This window comes from Stegostoma tigrinum, chromosome 31 (genome assembly GCF_030684315.1).
Source record: "Stegostoma tigrinum isolate sSteTig4 chromosome 31, sSteTig4.hap1, whole genome shotgun sequence".
Taxonomy (NCBI): Eukaryota; Metazoa; Chordata; class Chondrichthyes; order Orectolobiformes; family Stegostomatidae; genus Stegostoma; species Stegostoma tigrinum.
The window spans coordinates 3,593,354-3,615,100 of NC_081384.1; the positions used below are offsets into that span (position 1 = coordinate 3,593,354).

General features: G+C 44.1%; 1 protein-coding gene across 2 annotated transcripts in view; it reads right to left on the reverse strand.

Annotated features, from left to right (window-relative positions):
- Positions 1-21,747, reverse strand: part of skap1 (src kinase associated phosphoprotein 1) — a 389,377-nt gene that overhangs the window by 39,305 nt on the left and 328,325 nt on the right. For both annotated transcript variants that reach the window (XM_048560760.2, XM_059638690.1), the window contains exon 11: positions 7,824-7,936. In XM_048560760.2, the coding sequence (XP_048416717.2) occupies positions 7,824-7,936 (113 nt within the window). The remainder of the gene's footprint in view (positions 1-7,823; positions 7,937-21,747) is intronic.

A 21,747-nucleotide genomic window follows, 5' to 3' on the forward strand; every position in this document is an offset into this window, starting at 1 on the left:
TATGTGTGTGTTTGTGTGTGTGTGCGTTTATGTCTGTGTATATGTGTGTGTGTGTTGGTTTATGTATGTGTGTGTATATGTGTGTCTGTGTGTGTGCGTTTATGTGTGTGTGTGCGTTTATGTGTGTGTATATGTGTGTGTTTGTGTGTGTGTGTGTTTATGTCTGTGTATGTGTGTGTGTGTGTCTGTGTATGTGTATGTGTGTGTGTGTGTGTGTGTGTGAGTAGGGAGGGGGTGGTGAGGGGAGAGAGAGAGACATATGACAGAGGGAGGGCAAGATTGTCAGAGTCAGAAACAGTGAGTAGACGACAGGGAGAACGAGAGAGATGGAGAATGTGCAAGAAACAGATACAGCAAGGGTCATGGGAAGCGACCGAGACAGAGAAATAAAAAGACGTAGAAATAGATCAAAAAGGGCTCAGGGCAAAATACAAAGAGAGAGAGAGCTAGAGAGAGAGCAAGCCGGGCTGAAACACCCTGTTCAAGTTCCTCAGATTTTAAGTTGAACAGAGCGCTGTCCAACCATCACCCTCAGGGATGAGCTAAACACTAGAAGGGATTTGGACTCTCCTTGAAACACACCAGCATTTTGTTCATCAGTCACAGTAGCTCCTTATGTCAGTGCTCCCACAAGGTGCTACACAAACACAACACTCTGTTGTAAAGTGTTCAGGAACCTGAGTAGGCCATTCAGCCCTTTGATACTGTCTCGTCATTCTGTCAGACCAAACCTTATCTGGGAGCAAACACACTGATTTAACAATGGGAATGGGATGAATATTTGAAAAACAAAAAAATACTGAGTTAAGGGAAAGGTTGAGCTGGTGGGAGGGGATGAGGTAGCTCCAACTGAGAAGCTAGATTAATGCAGAAGGGCAAATGGCCTCTCTGAGAGCAGACTGAGACCGAGACACATCGCCCAGCTTGAAGAGGAGACAGATTTAGAAACAGAAGAAAGCTTTTTTTTTGCAATTCCAAGAATTCGGAATATGAGTCCACTCAGTGGAACAGTTTACATATCCTGGAAGATGCTTCGGGGGCTGCACAGCAGAGGCCAAATTTCCTGGGTTTATTGATTATATCTTGGTGCGTGTTATCCTCAAAGCTGCCGCGGTAGTGCAGTGTGTGTGTTACTCTATTGCAATGGTTCCAGCTTCTCTGTCTCGCTCTCTCCTCTGTCTTGCCTCATTAACATCGAGAGCACATTACAATCTGTTCCTTTCAGAGAGGTGCACGATAGGACAGGACATGCCAGCCATTTATACACTCAATGACCCAGGTGACAAAGCAGAGATATCTTCCCAATCTCCCATCTCTTCAGCAAAGCTAGCCCTGGGCTTTCTTGTTCAGCTCTTGCTGCTGCATTGCGTATATGAGCTCAGCAAGGGAGGACACAGCATTCTCACAGTGCAGCCCAGACCCTTTTCCTGACAATAGTTTATGGGCAAGAAAACAGGGGCCCAGACATTTACTGCAAACACGGCGAACAGTGAGGCTCATTCAGTCACGGAATTATGCTCGCACTCGGTTTGAACTCTGATTCACTGAACAGCTGTGTGAAGGAGAAGGAGACTTTGACAGAGAGAGAGAGAGAGAGAGAGAGAGGAAAACAGAGCTCCATCATGTCTCTCGCCCTCAGCTCAGCATTAAAATGAATGAGCAGCAGTGGCTGATCCAGAAAGTATTTTATTCTGTGCATGGCAAGATCCCACAAAGGGCAGCATGACATATGGGCTGCCTAAGGTAGATTGCTGTCGGTCTATCATTGGGAGAGGGGGTAAAGGGAGGTGGTCCCTGTCCCTGTAGACTCACATAAAGGTATTTGTATCACAGATACACATCCTCACTGTGAGCTCCCCTGCAGGAAGCTTTGATTTCAGTCCCCACTGACATCAATATAGGAATAGTTGAGATCTTCCAGTTTGTTTAATTGACTGTCTGGGCCAGCATTTACTGCCTGTCCCTATTGCCCTTGAGAAGGTGGTGGTGAGCGGCAGTCCACCTGCTGTGGGTTGACCCACAAAGCTATTAGGAAGGGAATTCCAGGATTTTGACCCAGCGACAGTGAAGGAACTGTGATATATTTCCAAGTCAGGATGGTGAGTGGCTTGGAGGGGAACTTGGATCTGGTGGCGTTCCCATGTATCTGCTGCCCTCATTCTTCTAGATGGAAGTGGCCATGGGTTTGTAAGGGGCTGTATGAGGATCTTTGATGAATTTCTGCAGTGCATCTTGTAGATGGCTGAGTGTCAGTGTTGGAGGGAGTAGATGCTTATGGATGTGGTGCCAATCAAGCGGCTGCTTTGTCCTGGATGCTGTGGAGCTTCTTGAGTGTTGTAGGAGCTGCACCCATCCAGGCAAGTGGGGAGTATTCCATTACACTCCTGCCTTGTGCCTTGTAAATGATGGACAGGCTTTGGGGAGTCAAGAGGTGAGTTACTCGTCGCAGGATTCCCAGTCAGTGGCCAGCGCTTGTGTAGCTAGTTCAGTTGAGTTTCTGGTCATTGGTAATCCCCAGGATGTCAACAGTGGGGGATTCAGTGATGCTAACACCATTGAATCTCTTGCTGGAGATGGTCATCGCTTGGCATGCATGTTAATTGCCACTCTCCATTGCAAGTTTGGATATTGTCCAGATCTTGTTGCATTTGGACACAGACTTCAGCGTCTGAAGTTGTTCCCTGTTTTAAGTTCCCAACCCTCATGTGCCCTGAAATTGACTCTGGGATAACTTTCAGTACCTCACACCTTGGAGTGAAAGAGTTGTGAGTTCAAGCACTACCCCTGGAGGCTTGAGCAGTACAATACTGAGGGGGTGTCACACAGGTGTGGAGAGATCTGACACACAGGTTCATCCTGCCTGATTGGCTGAATATGTATGCCTGACTGGATGAATATATATGTTGAAGATGATCAGGGGAGTCGTTCCCAATATCCCTGTCAATATTTACATCCCAATCAGCATTACTGAACTGGTCACTATCAGGTTGCTGACTGTGAGACCTTGCTGTGCACAACCTGACAGATCCAACTTTTGCAGCAGCAGCTACTCTCCAACATGACCTCTCTGGGAGAAGGTGGTGTGGGATATCCCGAGAATGTGAAAGGCAAACTTTTCTTTCCTCTTGGCTATCGGAAGTCAGGGGTCCTGCCCCAGATAAGAACTGGGTGGCCAATGGCAGAAACATACCCATCCACAACTGGCCACCCAAGCCACCCTGAGCGCTGCTGCCAATTCTCATCCTAGAGTGGCAGACAGGAACCAGAATTTGGGGCTGAATGGACTCCTCCTGTTCCTACATTCGCAGTGCATCCTATAGGTCAGTGCTGTTTTCGCATATGGCCGGAATGCAGATTGGGCAAGTGTTTAGAAGCAGATTCTTTCACTGGATCTGGTTTACTTCGGCGTAAGGACAGTGTTGTTTAATTGAGAACCAAGCCTCCAGCAATACATTCCTCTGTCACATTGATTCCCGGGACTTTTCAAATCCCAGTGCCAGAGCCATGACTCAGATTTTTTCTAACATCTGTATTTGCTACTTACAAGGGTCCGATGCCCTCTCCCCTCTCATTTCTTCTACAAAATCACACGACACTGAATTCCCTCTGTCTAATTCATAGGGTAGCATCAACAAGATGTGATGCACTAAATGGTGTCCCTGCATTCCTTGTCATTTCTTCTCTACATTGAAAAAATCTCTTCCAAACCCCCTTCTCCCAGTTAGCCCCTCAAGTCTGTCCTGCCACCTTTCCATTGGGCCATGACCGGTCTGTATCTCAACTCCACCCCCACCCCACCCCTACAGCACCAAGGTTCAACAATTTTTTTCTGAGACGAGTGGACTCCAAATTTTCAGCCACTCTTTTCTGAAGAACTGCTTCTCAAGTTCTGAACAGCGAGGCTCCAACTTTAAGGCTGTGCTTTCATTATTTAGGAGAGGAGACTCTCGCTCACTCTTTCAAATCTTCCACCAATTTCAGCAGCTGAACTTGACTAGCCTTCAATCACTCATTGAACAAGTGACAGGGAATTTTTCCAATGTTCTGCTCACGTCCCCCTGGAGGTGCTCACTTCTCTAAGGCTTGTACTCTCCTGTTTACCTATTTCCCTCTGGAATTCTGATGACCTCTCCTCAAATACCACCACCTGACTCCTCCTGCCTCCTAAGATTCTTGGTAGTGTGGATGAGCAGAGGGATCTCGGTGTCCACGTGCATAGATTCTGAAAGTTGCCACAAGGCGTTATGGTGTGTTAGGTTTTATTGGTAGAGGGATTCAGTTTCGGAGCCATGAGGTTGAATACTTGAAGTATTGCGTACAGTTCTGGTTGCCGCATTATAGGAAGGATGTGGAAGCATTGGAAAGGGTGCAGAGGAGATTTAAAACATAGAACATAGAACATAGAACAGTACAGCACAGAACAGGCCCTTCAGCCCACAATGTTGTGCCGACCATTGATCCTCATGTATGCACCCTCAAATTTCTGTGACCATATACATGTCCAGCAGTCTCTTAAATGACCCCAATGACCTTGCTTCCACAACTGCTGCTGGCAACGCATTCCATGCTCTCACAACTCTCTGCGTAAAGAACCTGCCTCTGACATCCCCTCTATACTTTCCACCAACCAGCTTAAAACTATGACCCCTCGTGCTAGCCATTTCTGCCCTGGGAAATAGTCTCTGGCTATCAACTCTATTTACCAGGATGTTGCCTCGTATGGAGGGAAGGTCTTATGAGGAAAGGCTGAGGGATTTGAGGCTGTTTTCATTAGAGAGAAGAAGGTTAAGAGGCGACTTAATAGAGACATACAAGATGATCAGAGGATTAGATAGAGTGGACAGTGAGAGCCTTTTTCCTATGATGGTGATGGCTAGCATGAGGGGGCATAGCTTTAAATTGAAGGGTGATAGATATAGAGCAGATATCACAGGTAGGTTCTTTACTCAGAGAGTAGTAAGGGCATGGAATGCCCTGCCTGCAACAGTAGTAGACTCAAAAACTTTAAGGGCATTTAAATGGTTGTTGGATAAACATATAGATGATAATAGAATAGTGTAGGTTAGATGGGCTTCAGATTGGTTTCACAGGTCGGCACAACATCGAGGGCCAAAGGGCCTGTACTGCACTATGTTCTATGTTCTTCTGAGTCTAACATTTGCACCAAACTCAACCACAAAAGGACTCTAAAAATCTAAAGTCCCATCTTTGCAAAGTTTTATTAACTGATGAGATGTCTCAGACGCAGGTCATGGATTCTTCTTCTCTCAGCTTGTTAGTTGAAAATGAGGAAATTATTTGCAGTGCAGAATGTATAATGGTGCCTAATGTTGCCCAGTAACTCACCCATGCATCAGACCCTTTGTCTGATAGAGCACAAATTGCTGATAAGGCTCTGTCTCTATGTACATACACCCAGGCAGAATCCACAATCAAGCCTTTTAGCTATAACGTCTCTGTATAACTCTCAGAGAATGGGCTCAGAGAGAGAGGGAGAAAGAGACACACACACTCCTAATGCATAATGATCAAGAAATAACTGCTGTGTTTCAGAATGCTCGATGTGATACATTGTCGGTGTCAGGCTCCCTTGTACGGGTTAGAAACACAAGTACTTGCTCAAACTCACCAATCACGATGGTGTATCTCCTTCACCAGACTTCTGTCACAGGCTAATGGACCAATCAATTCAAGCCTTTGTGTGGCACAGGTGACCTGAAGTTGAACTGGTGAATAATCACTTGAGACAGTAAAATCACCAGCTCTCATCAAGAGATTATTCACAGCCTTCAGGGGTTTGGTATTGTGGTTGAATCAGTCCAGGGACAGAGAAAGAGAGAATGGATTTTCTCTCTCTGTCTGATACTTAAGTAGATAATTTAACAAACATTTGCTTTCATACATCATTTCTTCATTGGCTGCATTAAAGCTGTACTTATACAGCAGAAGGATATCTTGCCACTGTACTACATTGCTAATTATTTCTTAATAATCTCACTGTGAGGACACTGTCATTAGTAATGCTGCACTGTGATCTCTAGGCAAGTATTGACCCCAGATCAAGGATGGCTGCTGAGACATTAAACAGAAAGCAAATGGCACATGACAAGGCTACCAGGCTTGTGATGGCATCCTTTACCCTGGGCATGGGAGTGTTCAGGAAAGTTGGAGAGGACAAACATACCAACAGCAGGAATAGTGTTTGCAGCAGTTTTCCATCCATTGGATTATTGTTTGAGAGATGGGTCAGACCACAAGGCGTGGGAGCAGGAGTAGACCATTCAGCTCATTGACCTTGCTCCACCATTCAATGAAATCATGGCTGATCTGATAACCTTCGACTCCAGTTTCCTGCTTTATCCACATTACCCTTCATTCCCTTACTGGTTGTAAATCTGTTTATCTCAGCCTGGAATGTACTTAACAACTCAGCCTCAACAGACCTCTGCAGTAAAGCATTTCACAGTCACTCTCCTCAGAGAAATAAATTCCTCCTCATCTCAGTTTTAAATTTGGCAACCCTTCATTCTGAGATGATGCCCTCTGTTCTTAGACTCTCCCACTGAGAGAGACAACCTCTCAGCACCTACCCTGTCAAACCCCCTAAGGATCTTATATGATTCAATAAGGTCACCTCTCTTTCTCCTAAACTCCAGGAGAACACAACCTTAAGTTGTACTTCAGGGTGAACACTGTCACTGAGGAAGCTCCAGATACTAGGGATATGAGCCAACCGCGTAATTTACTGTGGGAACATGGTCGGCATGGACTGGTTGGACCAAAGGGTCTGTTTCTGTGCTGTATGACTTTATGACTATGACCAGAGAAATTGGATATTGTGGAAGCATTAGAAACTGAACCCACAGTGCTGCAGCTTAGCAAAGTCATTGACTCGCCCAACATGGCTTTAAAAGAACACAGAAGGAAAATGTCTCTCCATTTGGCTTTGGTTCATTTTCAAAATCATTCCCCCAACACACACTCCAGATGCACATCCCCCAACCGTTCTCCACTCCTCCTCACCCAGCCCAATCTCCAACCCTACACTCATCAGACCCTGATCAGCCAGGAAGACAGAACAAGATTGAGGGGCAGAATGGCCTTCTCTTACTCCCTGGGACCTGTTAGCCAAAAGCTCAGAGGGAGGGAAGTCAGTCTGACTGTGCATGTGAAGGTCACACGGTGCTCGGATTCCCAATGAGGAGCAGCACGGGGGTGAGGGAGCTGCTGCTATTGGAATTCCATGGCCCTCCGATTGATCACTGCACAAAAACAGAAGGATGTGCATTCCCATAGCACCGATCACGGCCCTATAACATCCCAAACAGCACATGGCCCAGGCAATGGGAACACCTTTGAAATGTAGTCACTCTTATAATGCTGGAAGATAATTTGTGCACAGCAAGATCCCAGGAACAGCAATGCGAAGAATGACCGAACAATCAGTTTGGAGTTGGAATGAGGAATAATTATTGGCCAGGGCAATGAGTATAACTGTCCTGGCTCTTCATTGATATTGTGTTCTGGGATTATTTACATCCACCTCAGGAAGGAGATAGGTCTTGTTTTATCGGCTTATCTGAGAAATGGCACCTCTGTCAGTGGTGGTACTCCATTTATATTGCACTGGAGGCTTAGCCTGGGCTCAAGCTGTGGAGTGGGGACCTCAAACCTTAATCTGACAACGCATAGCTAAATGCACAGTCACTGAGCCGAACTGTGCCCATCGTGTTCAGACTGTCAGCTTAACAAGGGTTAGATTCTGAGCAAGCTAAAAGCTTCACACATCACAAGTGCAGTAAATGATTGGTTCATCGCCTTACTTTGCTCAGGACATGAATCAGATCTCCTCGTTTAAATGACAATTCATCAGGTTCTTCACTCGTACAATCCCACAGACCCAGGTAGTAGCTGGTATAATCGATGCTGACATTTCCTTTGTAAAATGAAAAGAAGAGACATTATTGTAACTACTCAAAGATTTATTCAGGCTACTTAATGCTCTTTATTAATGAACCAATAAGACATAAGTGGGAGTTTGTCAGGTTGTAACTAAAGATGATAGTGGATCACACAATGGGAGGCACAGGTTGCACCTTTTAATCAAGGCCAGCCTTCCCCGACTTACCACCGGGAGTATTCCTGCTTGTCCATTATTACTATTTAATCACTGCTTCAAAGTCACTTAAGTCAAGTGTGTCCAACCATGAGCCCGCAAACAGACTCCATTCAAGCTATTTGAATATTTGAAGCCTGGCTATTTCAGTAAAGGCCACACCCCTCACTGTATCACTCCGAGAAACCCCACACCCCTCACTGTAACACACTGATATACCCCACACCCCTCACTGTAACACACTGATATAGCCCACACCCCTCAATGTAACACACTAATATACGCCACACCCCTCACTGTAACACTCTGATAGACCCCACACCGCTCACTGTAACACACCGATACACCCCACACCCCTCACTGTAACACTCTGATATACCCCACACCCCTCACTGTAACACAACGATATACCCCACACCCCTCACTGTAACGCATTGATAAACCCCACACCCCTCACTGTAACACACCGACATACCCCACACCCCTCACTGTAACACTCTGATATACCCCACACCCCTCACCGTAACACACTGATATACCCCACACCCCTCACTGTAACACACGGATATACCCGACACCCCTCACTGTAACACACTGATACACCCCACACCCCTCACTGTAACACTCTGATATACCCCACACCCCTCACTGTAACACACTGATATACCCCACACCCCACACTGTAACACTCTGATATACCCCACAACCCTCACTGTAACACACTGACATACCCCACACCCCTCACTGTAACACACCGATATACCCCACACCCCTCACTGTAACACACCGATATACCCCACACCCCACACTGTAACACACCGATATACCCCACACCCCTCACTGTAACACACGGATATACCCCACACCCCTCACTGTAACACTCTGATATACCCCACACCCCTCACTGTAACACACTGATATACCCCACACCCCTCACTGAAACACACGGATATACCCCGCACCCCTCACTGTAACACACTGATATACCCCACACTCCTCACTGTAACACACTGATATACGCCACACCCCTCACCGTAACACACAGATACACCCCACACCCCTCACTGTAATACTCCGATAGACCCCACACCCCTCACTGTTACACTCCGATATACCGGACACCCCTCACCGTAACACACCGATATATCCCACATCCCTCACCGTAACACACCGATATATCCCACACCCCTCACCGTATCACACCGATATACCCCACACCCCTCACTGTAACACACTGATATACCCCTCACCCCTCACTGTAACACACTGATACACCCCACACCCCTCACCGTAACACACTGATATACCCCACACCCGTCACTGTGACACACCGATATACCCCACATCCCTCACCGTATCACACCGATATACCCCACACCCCTCACCGTAACACACCAATATACCCCACACCCCTCACCATAACACACCGATATACCCCACACTCCTCACCGTAACACACCGATATACCCCACACCCCTCACCGTAACACACTGATACACCTCACACCCCTCACCGTAACACACCGATATATCCCAAACCCCTCACTGTAACATACCGATATACCCCACACCCCTCACTGTAACACACTGATACACCCAACACCCCTCACTGTAACACACCGATATACCCCACACCCCTCACTGTAACACACTGATACACCCCACACCCCTCACCGTAACACACCGATATACTCCACACCCCTCAGTGTAACACACTGATGTACCCCACACCCCTCACTGTAACACACTGGCATACCCCACACCCCTCACTGTAACACACTGATACACCCCACACGTCTCACTGTAATACTCCAACAGACCCCACAGCCCTCACTGTAACACACTGATATACCCCACTCCCCTCACCATAACACACAAATATACCCCACACCCCTCACTGTAACACACTGACATACCCCACACCCCTCACTGTAACACACTGATACACCCCACACCCCTCACTGTAACACACTGATACACCCCACACGTCTCACTGTAATACTCCAATAGACCCCACAGCCCTCACTGTAACACACTGATATACCCCACACCCCTCGCTATAACACACTGATACATCCCACACCCCTCACTGTAACACTCCGATAGACCCCACAGCCCTCACTGTAACACTCTGTGTTACTACTGCCCTCACTGTAACAGCCTGGTGACTGAGCTGAATATTCAAAATTTTACAATGTTTGGTAAGGTTGACAGAAAGAAGATGTTTGATATTTGTGAGAGAGACCAGCGCCAATACAAGTCGTTTAAAATTACTAAATTCAGCAGTCACTGACAAGAATGAATTCTGAATGCAGGAGAAGCCTCTTGATGCCAGTCCTGTAAGGGCACAGGGACAGGAGCAAGAAAGAAATGGAAGGATATGTTGAGAGAGTGGTGACCGAGGTACTGATGAATATCAATACCATCATGGGCCACGTGGGCCAAATGGCCTGATTCCCTTAATTCTGAAGTAAATTCAATGCAAGCAACGATGCTCAAGAAGACCTTTAACTGTGCAATTCTCATTGAGTAGCCCTGATAGAACATCCACATTCTGGGAACTTTTGGAATTGCAGAATTTGCATGGAACATTCTCGGAAACCTAATAGATATTCTATTCTTTTATGGTATGTAGAGAAAAGAAATCAAATTTCCCCGTTGTGTTTTTGCCTCTATTATTTAGTTCTGCTGTAAGAGAACCAGGTTTGGGGTCATTAGTCTGTTTGAACTGTATTTGCCATCATCGAGAGGCATGGGGCGTATTGCATTACCATAAAATGCTCATTTGTCTTATATTAACTTAAACAGCTGACAAGAAAGCTATTAAGTAATCAGTGATACTAAGGCAAAAAAAATGCCTTTTCCAGTTGCAGCCTGGATATCATTCTGAGTGTGAGAGACTCTGTTGACTGCTCAGTCCCGCAGGTTTTCCTGTGAAATAGTGAGTGTGCCCCAGGCTATAGGCACACAATATCAGAATTTTCTCTTTACGATCAACATGGCAAAAATTCATCATGAGAAATACAATTTTATTTTTTTTAATATGCAACTTTATCGACCTTGAAACAGCTATTATATTCTTGTGTAAGGCATGACAGTTAATTGCAATACAGATTCAAAATACAAGACTAAAATGATTTGTTTCCATTCCTACATTCTATTTTTATTCATTCTAATTTATAGCACATTAATGTTGAGCACCCCAATTAGTGCACAGAACTATCAGATCATTATACGGAACTTGAAAGATAAAAGTATTCTTTTTTAAATCCATAAACTCTACAGAAACGTATGGAACAGAAACATGCCTTTCGGCCCAACCAGACTATGCTGAAGGTAATGCTCCACAGGTATCTCCTCCCACTCCTCATCTTCCCATTCAATCAGCATAACTCCCAACTCCTTCCTTTCTCCTCTTAAACATCCAATTAAATTCACGAGTCTCTTCAACTACTCAATGAAAACAGCATTAGGCCATTCAGCCCATTGACCCTGCTGTGCCACTCAATAAGATGATAGCTGATCTGCTGAGGTTACATCTCCACTTTTCCAACACTTGATCCTTCAGTCTCTTGTCCATCAACAAAATGTCTAATTTAGCAATCAGGAAATAAGTTCATAGTACCAACTTCCGCTACCTTCTTGGGAAGAGAATTCCACACACTAACCACTCTCTGAAAGAGAAACATTCTCCTTATCACTCATCTTAAAAAAGGACACCCCTTTATTCTTAAACTGTGCCCCCAAGTTTTAGCCTCTCCATCAAATGCAACCATTCTCCTGGTATCCAACCCAACCAGATGCCTCAAGATTTCCTATGTTTCAATAAGATCACCTCTCATTCTTCTAAACCCCTATGGATATCGGCTTAACCTGTTTGATCTTTCTTCATAAAATATGCCTTTCATCCCAGGACTAAGTCAAGTGAATATTCTCTGAAATCAGCCTTGAGAAAATTTAAATACCCAGCTTCCACTGACCTCCTAGGGAAGAGAATTAAGGAACAAAAATTATTTCCGTTGCTGTCTCAAAAGGTAGAGCTCATTTTTAAAGTTGTGTTCCACATTTTCATCAATCTCTACAAAAAGGTGGCTCCTAAATTATCTACAGTGGCAGAGAATGACTCGTGTTGGACGTCCATGGCATCCTGGACAGTCTGCCATGCTTTGTCCGTTTGCCAGGATGGTGAATGTTGGCAGGAAATTTAATTTCCAGGGCTTTGGGGGAAGAGCAGCTGAGGGGATAGCTTTGCAAAAGAGCCAGAACAGGCACAATGGACTGAGTGGCCTCTTTCCAGTTGGACTTATTCTCTCTAGTTCAAAATGTTTGATTTTTCATTATTTCTTGACCATTACACATCCTGACTGCAAAAGGATAACAGAGGAATCACTGAGGAGGGAACTAAGTGCAGAGGTCACCATGCCTTATGAGAGGTGAAGCAGATTACTTACTGATAAATCAAACTGCATGCATTACAGCTGGGAATGGCCACAACCCCACAATCTGCTACATACAATACACTCAGCAGATTCACCACTGCCTTACAATCTCTCCTAGTTAGAGCATCTCTTATTCTCTGTATAAATCACCAACAGCACACAATTAAATCCCAGGCTAGAAGTCATTCCTGCTCCCTTTATTCTATAGATAAATCATCTAAACATCTTTAAATCACAGCCTGCAACTGACTCAAAAGTATCTGTTTGGCTACGTATAAACCCGTCGACTAGATTCCAATATTTAACTCATTCCCAAGTACCTATTATTAAAAACAAACCCCTCCAAACACCTTGATTAAATTTCAGTTTGTAACTCACTCTCATCTACCTGTTATTCTAAATATGAACCCTTCAATTAGATTCCAGTTCGTAACACACTCCCGGGTGCCTGTTTTTAAATATGAAACCTTCATTTAGCTTTCAGTCTGTAATTCACTCCCAAATATCTATTGTTCTATATATAAACTCCTGAACCTCTTGTTTAGATTCTTATCTATAAATTATTCCCATGTGTCTGTTATTCTATACACAAGCCACTCAAAACCCCTCGATTAGATTCCAGTCTGTAATTCACTCCCAGGTCTCTGAATTCGATATATAAGCTAGCCCAAACCTGTCGATTAGACTCCAGATTGTAATTCCCTCCTAGGTACCTGATATTGCATACATAAACCAGCCCGAACCCCCGATTCGATTCACTCTGTAACTCACCCCCCAGCTTTCTGCTGTTCTATATACAAACCACCCCAAACCCCTCGATTAGATTCAGTCTGTAACTCAGACCTGAATTTAGAATGAGAGCAAGATCACAAGGGAGGGAGTAAAGTGAGGGCAAGATATAAATGAAGAAACCTCGAAACTAAGACTTCAACAAGATGGGTGGATGGGGTGGGGAAATTGAGGGAATAATATAGCGATTGAGGCAACCTACAGAAATTTGGAATACATGAAAGTTCACAGATGGAACCATTCATTGATGAGAATTTGAGAGAGACATAAAAGCGATGTCGGTAAATTATAGACAGGAAGCAGAATGGGTGGTCAATGCTGGAAAGTTATTCCACCTCAGGACCTGTCACATCCAAACAAAAATGCCATCAGTTCTGCCAGACCATCCCTCCCATCAGAAGCACATATGCTACACCCCCCAGGGCTGAAATGTATCCACTCTGGCATAAGGAGAGGGAAAGGACACAGTAATCAAACTCAGGCTTTCCCTGACAAACATACAAAGGGCTGAAGAAATATGCCCTAACCCAGTCACTGTGAGTTCCATCACTGAAAACAAATTCCAATGAAAGCAGGTTAACAGGTTGGTTCTCACACCAGAGAGTAACACTCCACCAGCAATCTGAGTGTTCGGGCTCTTCAAGTTTAAGACAATAAGAATGGATTGTGGTTGGCAGGGGGGGTGACGTAATCACATCACTAGAATGTCGTGCCACCCAGGAAAGTAAAAACTGTCTCCAACCAAATAACCTCCCCTCCTGTTGAGCGACAACAAGGACCTGTTCTGCATGAGTCCCCAGCTCCTGCTTTTCTCCCAATTCCTGGAGCTAGCATATGGAGAGAGTCAATCCCTTTGACCAGGAAGGAAAGGCTCCATTTCTGTAGCACCTTCCACAATCTCAAGATTGCCCAAACGGTGAAATTACTTTTTGAAGTGTAGTCACTGTTGCAAAATAGGGAACACAATGACCAATTTCTGCACAGCAAGATCCCAAAGAAAACTGCAAAGTGATCACAATGGTGTGTTTTTAGCAATGCTGGTTGAGGGATATGTATTGGTCAGCACACTGTGGAGAACTCTCTGCTGTTTTCTGTCTGTGTCTGTGGGTCCATTTATGACCAGAAGACTAGGCTTCCAGAAGGAAATTGGCAACTCTAGTGCTGTTTCACTGTATTTTGGGAACTTACAATCTGAGTTGCACATTAATAAAGGCAGACATCTTTATATGCTGGTATTCTGAAACAAGCTCTGATACATTGACTCTAACTTGCAGTTAATGCAGGCTAATTTCCCATCAAGAACTGCTGTTACGAGATTTGGAGCTACAGAGCTAAGGGAGGTGGTGGCAAAGTGGTGATAGTACTGGACTAATAATCTAGAAATTCAGGTTAATATTCTGTCGACATGCGTTCAAATCCCCCCATAGCAAACAGTGAAATTTGTATTCAATAAATATCTGGTATAGAAAGTTAGTTTGTTGATTAGCATTTGCTCACTCATGTCCTATCTGGTCTGGCCTACATGTGACTCCAGACCCACAACAATATGGGTTGACTCATAACTGCCCTCTGGGCCATTAAGGTTGGGCAATAAATGCCAGCCTAGGCCAGTGATGCCCACATTGCATGAAAGAATAAAAACAAGTGCGATCATCAGCGAGTCCTGTTGGGTTACAAAGCAACATCTCACCCATGACCAACCTTCCGAGATACTCGACAGACCCGTCACCAATAAACAGAAGCTGTACAGGTGGGATAAGCAAAGCCTTGCTTCGGAATGGGATTTTTAACAGGATTTTGATGGAGGTGTTCAGGGAGCGTGATTTAGGGAGGCAGTTCCTTAGCTTAGGTTTAGGGGACTGAAAGTGAAACGGTCAAAGACAGATGGAAAGCTGATTTTAATGTATGCTGCTCAAAGCACTGAAATTCCCTCCCTAAATTCCTCTACCACTCTCACCTTCTTTAAAACACACTGTAAAATGCACTTCCTTAACTAGACTTCAGGTTACCTCACTTCACCTGGCTCTGTGTGATATTTTATCTGATAACATTCCTGTGAAGGTCCTTGGGATTTTCAATCTTGTTAAAGGTGCTACATAAATGTAAGTGTTTGTTGTATCACAGGCTACCTTAGGAGGAATGGAGGGTTCAGGATGTGGCATGTAAGGGATGGTTGCAGTGGAATCCACAGATTCAGGGATGGCTGAATACATACAGGAATTAAAATCAAGAATGATAAGTTTAAATAAAGTGTTGAAGAATCGACAGTCAATACAGAGCAGAGTTCAAGAAAGCTAAACTACAATTGTGACAAGAGCTAAGAGACTGTGACAAATTCCACTAGAGCAGACAAGGAGATTTAATCATGTTTTTCAGTTCTGAAGGGTTCTGATATAAGGAAAGATGTTTTTGCTGTGGTCGGACAGGCACTGATTAGGGATCATCAATTTAAGATCATCACAGAGAGTGAGGAGAGAGATTAGGAGAAATTTCTGTGTGTAGAGTACAGTTGGAGCATGGAATGCTTTGTCTCATGTATGATTCAGAACAAACTCCTTCAGGCATGAGCTTAATGAAGGTGTCTCCTGGCTTTGCCTGAAGAACAGAAGAAAAGACTGCTTGATATGAGATGGTTCGCCATGGTATCTAAACTGGCACCTCTGCAATTCCTTCATTGCCCTGTAAATGTCTCTTTTTAAGAAGTGATCCAATTCCCTTTCATAATTTATTATTGAATCGACTCACACCGCGTCTTCAAACACCTCATTACAGATCATAAACACACACTTTGTTAAATAAATTCATCTTTCTCACGATTCATTTGTCAATGATCACCAACCTATGTTGTCTGGTTGGGTAGTGGACTTTCCACTGTGGTGAAATATTTCTCCTTATTTCTTTTACAAAAAGCCTTCCAAACTTTAAACTGTTTCGTCAAATCTCCCCTTAACGTCTCTGCTCTAAAGAGAACAATCCAAGCTTCTCCAGTCTGCTCACATTCACTGAACTCCCTCATCCCTGGAGCCATTAAAGGAAATGTCCTCTTCAAGAGCTTGACATTCTTCCTAAATTTGATGTCTAAAATTGGATACAATCTCCAGATTGATAGCAATGATTTATAGAGGTTTTGGGTCACTCTCTTGGCTCTCTGCATCACGCCTCAGGTACTCAGCATCGCACAAAATGAAAAAAGTAAACATTTCATACCAGGGCAAGTTCATTCGTTTAATTCCAGAGATGAGGGGTTTGTATTATGAAGACAGATTGAGCAGTTTGGGCTGATATTCTCTGGAGTTTAGAAGAATGAGAGGAGATCTAATTGAGGTCTACACGATGCAAAAGGGGATTGATAAAGTAGCTGTAGAGAGGATGTTCCCCCTTGAGGAGCAATCTAGAACAAGAAGTCATCATTTTAGGATATGATGGAACAGACTTAAAACAGGGGAATGAGTAGGAATGGTTTCTCTCGAATGGTGGTGAATCTATGGAATTCATTTTGCCAGAGTGTGGTGGATGCTGGGACTTTGATTGAATCTAAGATGGAGATAGATACATTTTTCATCAGTAATGGGTTGAAGAGTTATGGAGAGCAGGCACAAACCTGGCTCAAGGGGCTGAATTTCCTACTCTTGCTCATGGTTCCTACATTCACAATGTCATTAGATTGTTTGTGATTTTCTCAAGATACAGTGAGAGGTAATGATTGCCCAGATGTACTGTCCTGGAACATTGTTCGCAGCTCTGAGAATATTGCTCAGCCATGCAAACACATCTCGGGGGGAAAATGTAACCAAATCGGGCGGATTGAGGCTTGCACTGGCTGTCAACAAACAAAATTGGTCAGGATTAATATCGACGCAGCTCAGGGCACAGAGCTACAAAATCTTGACGTCCATCTAAACATCAAATCCTTGTTGTGCCCTGCTTTTATTATATTGTTGAATTTTAAGAGGAGCCACTGATAAGACATTAATCTAGAATCAGAGACAGGCCATTCTAACAATGAAGGTGAAGATTGGGATACTGTCTCACCAACAATTTTATATTCGGGATCCACAGCTGTTGTCTCACTGACAATATTGAACTAATGCGGAAAGGGAGAATTAGATTAAAGATCAATGTTGACCACATTGAACAGTAAAGCAAACTGAAAGGACTGAGTGGCCTCCTCCTGCGTCTACTAAAAGGTTCTGAAAGACATGCAGTGATCCCCTTGTGTGGAGGGAAAAGAGGGAGTAGGAGCTAAAGCCTTTCTCAGGCTCTTCTATCTCACTGTATTTCGGGAGGATGGTAGCAGAGTGGATATGTTACTGGGGCAGTATCCCGAGCACCTGCAGTAACAAGCTAGAGACAAAACTTTAAATCTGACTGCTGCAAATGAAGAAATAAACCCAGTTCACTTGGAATAATAAGCTGTTATCAAGAATGGTGACCATGAAGTAATCATTGATTGTCCTAGAAACTCATCTGGTTCTGTAATATCCCTTATGGAATGAAGTCTGCTCACCTTCGCCTACATGGGACTCCAGAGCCAAAGATGATTTCTAACTGCCCTTGGAAATGGGCACTCAGCGATGGGCAATAAGTGTTGACCACATGAGGCCACACCCACATCCAGTACATGATCTGAATCATTCATCAGTCTGCCTGGGACCAAGCCTCATACAGCAGCTCATTCCCAGCTCAAAGGTTATAACTAGTCAGTGAACAGGGCTGGTGAATAAAGTTGAAATATAGGACAATGGTGCATCTTATAATTTTGCACTTCCCCTAAGGACTCACAAAATGTACCGTGTAGCCATAGCAAAAATACGAAGTGCTGGAGAAACTCATCAGAACTGGGAGCATCTGTGGAGAGAGAACTAGAATGAATGTGTCAAATCCAATCTGTTCTGTCATTTGGAAGCAGAGTCACGTTGGACTGGAAGCATCAACTCTGTTTCTCTCTCCGCAGATGCTGCCAGAGATGGCGAATTTCTCCAGTATTTTCTAGTTGTATTTCAGATATTCAGAGCTGGAGTATTTTTCTTTTATCTGAGTGTTGGAGAGAGATCTGCTGTGCTGTACCGGGATATTGTTCATAGCTCCAAGAATATTATTCAGCAATGCAATCTCATCTCTGGGAAAAAGTTAAACTTTATAACTACAAAGAAAATCCAACAAGTTGTAATTAAATATTATGCTTTAGCAGATTATCTAAATCTCCTACAGGCCCAACTGTGCTGTATTTTTGGCTCATCCATTAGCACATCTGTATTAGGTCCTTTCTGTGCTATTTCAAAGCCATCATTAATCCATTTATTTTAAATTACTGCTGGATTTCCTGTGGCATTTATCAAAGAGTGGGTGATGATGTGGGTTTATAACATGAAGATTATTTCCCTAAGTGAATGCATTATTCCATTGTTAGAAACATTTCCAAAAGATAATGCTATTCACAACCTCACGAAGCTCTCTGAGTGATTCAAATGATTTGGTGAAGCGTAATGTAGAAAACGCAGTCTTTTGTGATCTGTATGCCCTTTGCTTGCTGTGATCTGCCTGTACCATTTGTAAGCAAAGCTTTTCACTGTATTTCGGTACACATGACAATAAAATCAATCAATCAACCAACCAATGGCTTCTGCAGATGCTACTGTAAACCAAACCTACACACACAAATCCCTTAGCCCCTTAACGCCAGGAGTATAAACAGATTTTTCAGCAGATTGCACTCATTCTCCAGCCTGCCTGAGATCTTCTGCAGAATTCAGGACTTGCCTTTTGGTTTGACGAAATACTTCTTAACAAAAAATAAAAGACACTTCTGATCCCAACTGTCCTGGGGTATTTGATGGGGACAGTGTAGAGGGAGCTTTACTCTGTATCTAACCCTTTGCTACCCCTCTCCTAGGAGTGTCTGATGGGGACAGTGTCGAGAGGGGCTTTACTCTGTACCTAATCCTGTGTTGTCTCTGTGCTGGGAGTGTTTGAGGTGCAGTGTAGAGAGGGGCTTTACTCGGTATTTAAACCTGTGTGTCCCCGTCCTGGGAGTATTTGATGGGGGACATGTGTAGAAGGGGCTTGACTCTGTATCTAACGCTGTGCTGTCCATGTCCTGGGAGTGTTTGATTGGGACAGTGCAGAAGGAGCTTTACTCTGTATCTCACACTGTGTTGTCCCTGTGCTGGAAGTGTTTGATGGAGCCAATGTAGAGGAAGGTTTACTCAGTATCTAATCTAACAGTGGTCAGCAATTAGGGAAGCAGGATCATGTATACATCGAGTCCATGTGAATGGTTATCTATCCTGACCATTTACTACAGGGTGGAGGTAGCACTCATCAGACTGTTTTGACGTTTAGGGATTGGAATGAGGTCGCTTTGTGAAGATTCCAGCCTGGCCCAGCCCTGATGCTCTTTGTCCTGTTCTAGCAGGCAACCTGCCACTTGTTTCCTTTGGGTTGTACACAACTTGCAAAATGTCAGGGGCCTCTTTTCCTTCCCGCAGTAGAGAATAGGAAAACCGAGTTGGCCAGAGGCTTCCTGCCTGCGCACTCTCCTACCTCTCCCCAGCCTTCCTTTGGAAAAGCGTCTCGGAATGATGCATGTGGTGTCGATGATAAGAAAGGTGGGTCAGCCTTCGCTTCCGAACATAACACTTTGACAATCCACAAGAGAGCGTGTGTGTGTCACACTCCCTATCAAACGTGCCTGCAGGAGGAGGTGCCAACCTAAACCTAATTATAATCTGCTTTCCTTAACTGCATGTTAGATAAGGCAACTATATGAAAAATTTCAAACAGGAACAGCTCCCTTCCACTCTTACATGACACTAGGGCTGATCAATATCAATTCCATTTACCTGTCATTTTTGTATTTCTCTTCATACCTTTTTCTGATTCAAAACTGTCCAACTCAGGATGAAAGCTCGAATTGGTCCCGAGCATCGACAGCCTATGTGAGGGGAGGAGTTTACAGATTTCCAGCTCCCTTTGTGCATCCTGGTTTGCTCCAGAACAAGTGAGCTCAAGCTTTATGACTGCAATTCTGTGTCCTTCACTCCTTACTGGAGGAAAGACTCCAATGAATCCCTTCCTTATTTTAAACCCTTCAATTAGATCACGTTGCAATGTTCTAAACACAAAGGAATCCATCTCAAACAACTGCTAACTTGTCTATTTTAACCACTTAAGCCCTAGTTTCATTCTGGTAAATCTACTCTGCCCAACGCTCTTCCGAGGCCAATACATCTTTCTTGCGGTACACTGTCCTGAACGGATTGCTTTTATCCCAGATGGCCGTTTGACCAAAGTTCTTTATAAGCAAAGAACAACTTCCCTTTGAATTCCAGCTTGCCAGGAAAGAAGGACAAACATTCCATTAGTTTTCCAGATTGCTTTTTGAGCCTTTTCATGACCTTTTGCAATTTTCATACCTCAACTCCTAAATCCCTTCGCTCCTTTGATGTTCCCAGTCTTTCGGCAGTAAGAAAATATTCCCATTGCTTTTACTTGAATCAAAGAGAATACCTTCACATGAACCACCACTACCCCCCCCCCCCCCAACCTCACCCACTTCGCTTCTACATACTTTATCCATGTCCCTTGGATGCTTCCAGTTCCACAGCTTACTGTCTCTCCTGATTACTGTAATCCACCAACAGTGACATCCAACTCTCTCATCCTTTATCTGACTCATTAATAACTTGGGTAAAATGCTGGGGAGGGGAACACCAATCAGAATCCTTTTGCTCTCTCACTACTCCCTCTGTTCCCAACATCTTAATTATGGTGACGAAACGTCTGAAAACTAACCTTCCAGCTCAGCGAGCAAAATCACATCCAGAAACTCAACCTGAGCTACAAGTCTTCTCAAAACTCGCTCTTAATTAACCCCTAACCCATGCCATAGAATGGCCTGAAATCCTCTTGTTCTTTAACCACGCAGTAGTTTCATAACCTTCATCATATACATCACCCTCACAGTTCTCCCCATTCCTCCTAAAGGATGGACTTTTGCTGGATTTGACTTTATTCAGATACTAGAACTTCCTCAGTTTCATGCTCAGGCAGCTACTGATGAGCTGCACATCACCTTTTCATTCTGAGACATCAGCACGGTTCATGTACTTGTCCTGTTCCCCTAAGGTCCTCGCGTTGTATTACTTAACAACACCTTGTGCTAGTAAGTTCCTTATCTCAACTACTCCACCTTCTTGAAAACTTTCACCAGGCTCATTACGCATGACCTCTCTATGTTTCTCATCCTTTGTGTCTCAGCGTTTTGTTCTCATCCTCTGCTTCTGCCATTCTGTTTCTCATTCTGTTTTTGATCCACTCTTTCTGACAATCTGTTCCTCATCATCTGTTTCTCCCCGTCTGTTTCAAGTCCTCCGTTTCTGCCACTTTGTTTCCCCTACTCTGT